The sequence below is a fragment of the Sylvia atricapilla genome, chromosome 4 (genome assembly GCF_009819655.1).
Source record: "Sylvia atricapilla isolate bSylAtr1 chromosome 4, bSylAtr1.pri, whole genome shotgun sequence".
Lineage (NCBI taxonomy): Eukaryota > Metazoa > Chordata > Aves > Passeriformes > Sylviidae > Sylvia > Sylvia atricapilla.
The window spans coordinates 15,743,078-15,749,871 of record NC_089143.1 but is presented as its reverse complement, the minus strand read 5'-3'; the positions used below and the strand labels follow the sequence as shown (position 1 = coordinate 15,749,871).

Genomic DNA, 6,794 nt, shown 5'->3' with positions numbered 1-6,794 from the left:
CCATGGCACTTGTTCTTCAAGGTCTGCTGCCACTAGTATGACAACACAAATACACTCACTTTTATCATGGAGACAACCAGCCCTAACTACTGCTGTTTCTGGTCTCTCCATCTTTTTGTAGCAAACACAAACTGCCCCCACTTTGTGTTACCTGCTTTCCTTTATGTATCTGATTAATGATTGTAGCTACTCTCTCACTGATCCACAGAAGGCCAAAATAAGCTTTTTGTGGTGTGGTTTTTTTTTTTTTTTTTTTTTTTTTTGCATTGGAGTGATTTAGATGGTTTTTCATGCAAAATTTAATTACAATTCTGAAAACAGGCCTGCTTTACACTATTAGGAAAGAAGATGTGAAAAACCTGAATACTTTCTGTTTCTAACTTTCTTAGTAAGACACTATATTGAATACCCCCTTTTTATGGAGTCTAATAACCTGCCTTCCACATTTCAGTTACAGAAATTCTTTCCATTTAAGATGCTTCATTAAAAATACAGTAGGTGAGAGTATCATTGTGTTTGATAAGACTTTATCAGAGAATAATATCTGAATTTATCATCTGAGCCAAAGCACTTGTTAGACAAAAAGCAAATGCAGCTATGTACATATAGCAATGAGTGAACTAAACATGTTTATTAGAGTGATGATTTAAGACATACTTTACATTAATGATCCTGTCTGTACCAAGGCTAGTCAGAGTTTATTAGGTACTACAAGAAAAGCTTATTTTTTATTTCCTCAAAACAGGGGAAACTATCAAGCTATGCAGAGGTATTACATACAGAATTAATTTTAAGGTGGGTTTCAAGAAATACTAAACTCATTTTTGGATCCAAGCAAAACTATGAAAATGGGGCAAGTGCTAAAAGCAATGGGCAAGCAGATTCTAAAGGATAACTAATCCTACTCTTAATTCCCTATCCTACCTTGTTCAGATAACAAATAATCTATGGACTGTTCAAATATTTTTCTATACTATCCATGGAATACATTTTCCTGACACTACAATTTTAAAGATAAAAAGTAGGTTTAAGTTATTTGCATGTGTACATAATTTGTTATGATAAACAACCCACAGTATCAACACCTGATTAAATATAATGTAAGAGTATCTCAGTTTGAGCTACAGACTATGTATGAATTGCTCCTAGTTATGCAATATACAGAATCACAGAATGTGATATACGAATTCATCTCAAGGGATGACTGTTTCTCCTGGCACATGCCCTTACTGTCTGCAGTTCAGTTTTCATGACTTGCAGCATTTGGAATGGAATAGGATCAAGTTGCTGGTTTTGACTTCTAGGTCCAAAACTACATTTCTGCCACCAAAAGAAACCCTCCTGCACCAAATAATAACCACAAACAGCAATTACAAAGTAATCAGTTGTCTAAGATGTGTAGATACCTTATCGAATAGATTTAAAACAGATATTTGATATATACTTGTGTATTTAGTTGAAGTTCTTTTTTTTGATAGTACCCATAAGCTCCTTTTTTCTGAGTGTCTATCCTTACGGTAGCTGTAAGGCTGGATACAAGTTAAAAGCTACTTCTCCTGAAACCAGGAAAACAGAATAGCAATCAAAACTGAGTCATACACTGTCAAAATGTTCCTAAAAGAATTCTTAAATGGTAACTACCCACAAGAAGTAAAAATAGAACCCAAACTCTAACAACACTGTCCTATTTGCAGAGGTTTGTACAATGCATCCAGGATTAGTTCAAACTACCAAACAAACTACTAGAGGCTGCAGTAAATCTGGCAAGCAGTAACTAAACGTATCTGAACAAGTTTCTAAATTATTTAACACAATATTTGAGTATGGATAATGTTAGATCTGTATCATAACTCAGAGACACTTAACTAAAACAACCAAAACTGGAAAGTCTGAAATAGCTACCCAACTAACCAAGCATACACAATGCAGTTCCATTTGTTGCTTAAAGGCAGAATTGTGGTATCAGTACTAGATTATGCAGAAGCATTTTTTGCTTTAATACACATACCTTTAGCAAAATGGGTTTAAGTGCTGGAAACAGGTATAACCTCAAGCACCACTCTGCAACTACCATTTCAAGTTGGTCACAGCAACAGGATGATACAAAATATGATCTTGTTTACACTGAGGTGTCAACAATTTAAGTGTAGAAAACTGTAACTTCAGTACTTTCTTTAGTAATGGAAGCTCGTAAGTTTCAGATAATGAAACAGTAAAATCAATATGACATTCACTGCAGTAATATTTCAAAAACCCAACAAATAAGTACAACTTTGAACTGCTGGGGAAAATACTATTTATTATACATTTAAATACAAATTTGAAATGTGTTGTGGACACATCCTGCAGGGTTACAGGTAAAAAAAAAATGTACAAAGTTGTGTTCTGCATCTCACAAGACTGACACTTCAAAAAAAATTTCACAAAATACCAAGCAAGAGTTCATCTTTGTAAGAACAGCAAAGGTAATAACGCATAAATTTTTTTGCTTGGCATATTATCTTTGTTCCCTCCCTGCATTAAGTACCTAGAGTTTGTAAACAGTCTTTAAAAGTGTTAATAGCTTTAAGGAATGTGTAATCACAGTTTATATGGATTCATCCCACAAAGAATGCTACACAGTAGTTTCGTGTTTCCATAACCCAGTTCTAATATTACCAGTACTGTCTGCAGTGAGCAAAGGTCCATCCTGTCCACTGCTTTTAAGTGGTCCATTCTGGATGGCTAAATTTAAGCCATAAGATTTTTGTTGATTTTCAAGTTCGGCCGCTATTGGTTTCCTTAGGATATCTTTCTTGTTGTTGGTAGCTATTGTTTTCTCTGTATTTCTGCTACTTTTTGGAAGTGTACTGCAAGCATCACTGCTGTCTTGTTGGGACTGGTTGTACTGACGTTCTCTGTAGGCCAAATAGGCTCTTCGGCTCCTCGAGTGCCCCTCGCTGTTGCTCTGGCGGGTTTTGGGTAAGCCATTTTGCACACTTCCTTCCACACTCGTGGGAACATCATAAGCATATTCCCTCAGCACTGCAAGCCTGCTGGCACGATGGCCCTTGCTCCTGTTCTTATGGTGCCGGCTTGGGTGTCCGTTTGTCCGAAACTGGACCTCTAATGGAGCTACATGCATTTTGATATCATTATCTACTGAATGTTCAGTCAGACTGTTGTCAAGTTGAGGGCCTGTGTTCAATGGCAGAGAAGTAGGGTGGCACTGAGCTGCTGCAGCTTGTAAGTTTGTTAGTTTACAACCTTGAGACGAGTTTTTTAGGCTTGAGGCACTTTTATTTGTGCATGAGGATTCTGCACTACTGTTGGTGCATTTTGGGGCCTCTCCGTTGGTTCCACTGGAACTGGAGGGTGGCACGTTTACTTGCACTGAATATGTACTCCTTCCTGGGCAGCAAGCTGCTATCCAAGCATGCCTGACATCTTCCCTGTTAATGCAATGGTGCACCATAAGAAAGGCACTGAGGCTTAAACATGTTGCCCCAAAAAAACAGCTGAAGATCAGGTCCATAGGATAATACAGGGAGACAGACAGAGCTCCGAAGATCCACAGCGTAACATACAAAACCAAAGTAAGGCCCACTCCCAGAAGCTGTGCTGGAAAACTGTGCTCATTCTCCAAAGCAGATGTGGACACCAGGGACACTGACAGTGAGTCCTGGTGGGCCAGTTCCCCGTGTTCATTGGTGGCCAGACGCTGCTGCTCCTCGACAGCTTCCTTCAGCTCGTATTTGCGTTCAGGGTGACGCTTTAGTTGTATGAATATGCTGAGAAAGTACATACAGTTTATGAAAATTATAAAACTAGCAGGTCCATAAAATGCTCCTAAGCTAGGTTCCCAAGCCATCCAGCAACTGCAAAAGAAACAAACCAAAGAATAAATTAACATCTTGCACTAGTCACTTACACTTTTTCAGTTCATTGAAATGATCCTGTCTGTGCTACATTTTCTGGAAGAATCAGAATTAATTGTAACAAGTGTTCAGAGGAAAGCAAGCCTAAGAAAACTTATGACAGAACTCTCACTTATAGGGTACTTACTAAGGTGCATTAGGTCTGCTGCCATAATTTCGGATGTTTGCTGCAGCTGTTATTCCACAAACTATGATAGGGATCCCTCCACCAATAAGGTAGAACCTAAAAAATAAAACAAATTTATCAGCAGCTGCTTAAGTGCAATGGACTTTTTCCTTTTAAAACTTTTTTTAATATCTTTTTTCTATTTCCTAAGTCTTTCTTACTACAGTTTTCCTCCTCCTGCTGTAAGCTGCCTCTCAAAGCTGCTCACTCTCACCTCCCACTCACAGACACTGAACAAAATTATACAGTGTTAGAAGGAAGAAGCAATAGCTCTCAGTCAGAAGTTGTAAACTGCTGGAAAAGAATAAGGAAACTTAGAATGAAAATACTAAGTGGTAGGTCCTGTGTTCCAGAGATCAACTTGCCTAATATTGTATACACTGTTACTTGAAACTTTTTTGGGTGCAGGAGTTTAGCAGATGGCAGGCTGTTGTTTTTTTAATTACTACTGTTAACGGACTCAGTAATTTTATAGTATATGCTTCCTGATTCCCTGTGGTGGTATTAATGAAAACTGTACACTTTCAAGAAGAAAAAGGGCCTGTGTTGTTGTAGTATCTCATTTTCACACTGAATTCATTAGTGGCAGATCAATAATTACTGATAATCATACAAATTAACAGCACTCAGTCCTGCAGCTTATACAAGCCAGCCCAAAGTCAGATCAGGACACAAAAGTGAAAACTCTTACTGTGACATGAGGGTGAGCATTTATTTTTTATAAACAAGAGACACCTATTGTGGTGGTCCTGGACTTTTCCCACAGCATTTCTGAAAATTCATCAGAAATTGCTCTTGTCTCCCTTGAATCACAAAACAAAAGTCTAAAACCAATTACAACTTTCTTGGAAATCAAGATACACTGAATTTATTATTTAGTTGCTGAATTCTACAAAGATCAGATTCTAACATTGGTTTATTCTGTATCTTGATGCAGCAATCAGGACGTGGCCAGACAAAACAAATCTTTGTACAGGTACTACAGTATGGGTAGTTTAATTTTAAAAGACAAAAAGTTTTAGTTTAAAAGACAACTGAAAAAAAAATCCTGTGACCTTTCGATACAAAAACCTCACACATCTATCTGACTGAGGAAATTCCTGATCCGCAGGAAGTTGGACACTGAGAAAGTCTGAAAAATATAAACTGTTTGCTCCATTCTTATCTTAGATATTTGGCTCCAGAGCTACTGCCAGTGTCAGAGATGAGGTGTTCACACCTGAAATGGCATATTCATGTCTGTGCAGAGCTGAGCCTGTCAGGCTGGTAATTTTACTGCAACATTTTCCAAAGCAGAAACTTCATAATAAATAATAAGGGATTAAAATGCTTGTATGTAGTACTTGTATGTTGAAGATAATCAGAAAAACACTCCTGTTTTTCTTCAGTCCTTGTACTTTCAAAATCAAGCTCTTTAAATGTTTGCCTGTAACTAATCAAAGTTAATCAACTTCTGCCACCTTGTGGAGAATTTCAGTGTAGCACTTTTTAATTAATTCCAGAAGCTGAGGAGGCAACACGAACAAGGCATATCAATATTTTTTAGTAAGAACATTTCACATATGTGAATTTAACAGAAAAATAGTTTGTCTCACTTCTGGGATTTCAAAAATGACAATTCTAGAAGGAGCACCTCAGAAAGAACACTATTTTCATTTGATAATGAGTGACACCCCTATTTTTCAAATAACTTGTCAGCAGTCTTTGGAAAATATATTTAACTTTATTTATTTCAACTGCAGTGTTTGTTAATTGTGTCAACAGTTATTCACATTCTTTCTTCTGAGAATTTAATGGGTTGTGCTGCTATTCAAAGTCCTAATCAAACTTCCATCAATTTTTTAATTTACAAAGCAGCAACCCAGCATTGCATCTGTATTACACTATGACCAACAGCCTTTCAGCTCACTCTCCTTAGTAACACTGAGGAACAGGAAAATCTGAAAGGAACTTTACAGACTTGGAGAGAACACAAGGGGAGTGATTTGTTGCATTTTCTGGTCAGAATATAAATTTAGCAAACCTGGGAAGTAAGGAGTCACAGAAGTGAACAACTCACCTCAGCATTGGCCTGGGTGGAGGAGGTGGCTCATCAGGATCTTGACACCTTTTTGCTTTTTTGGTTACCTGCTTGTAGATATTGCGAGATGTCACTCCCAGCCACAATACTGTTGCAAGAGTGGAATAATGCAGAATTATCCCAACCTTAAAACAAAAATATACAACAAAAAAAGAATTAACCCACGAATATTTCCTTTTTACTCAGTTAATACAGTAATCATTAAACTCACAACTCACCATAAAGCTGAAATTTTCTAAAACTCTTTTCAACAGAAAAAAAATCCCTCTTATTTTATGACCCCTCTAAGTGTCAAGTCATTACAGTTTAAAACAAAAAAAATGTAGTGCAAACCCATGCATGGAAAACTTAGTAACAGGGGAAAAACAACTTCAGAAATATACACATCAATCATGCACAAGTGCGGTTTTTCCAGTTTCAGTCACCAGTAAAAACACACAACACTCATGCAGCCTATGTGCATCACAAGGTTTATTTTGGAGGATTTCTCTCTCCAGGAAGATAAGAAATAAGGTATGTGTGCACACACGCAGGAGAAAGATCAGGAATGTATTTCATTACAGCACTTTGGACCATCAACCTAATAACTCCAGTAAATTCAAACAAAAAGCATTATGGAATATTACAGTGA

The 6,794-nt window shown here is 37.2% G+C and overlaps 1 protein-coding gene across 1 annotated transcript in view; it reads right to left on the bottom strand.

The window, feature by feature from the left end:
• Window positions 1-2,279: 2,279 nt before the first annotated feature.
• The window catches only part of ADGRA3 (adhesion G protein-coupled receptor A3), a 53,698-nt gene continuing 49,183 nt past the window's right edge, over window positions 2,280-6,794 (bottom strand). The window contains 3 exon segments of the mRNA XM_066317164.1: window positions 2,280-3,857; window positions 4,045-4,140; window positions 6,143-6,288. Coding sequence (XP_066173261.1) covers window positions 2,615-3,857; window positions 4,045-4,140; window positions 6,143-6,288 — 1,485 coding nt within the window. The 3' untranslated portion in view covers window positions 2,280-2,614.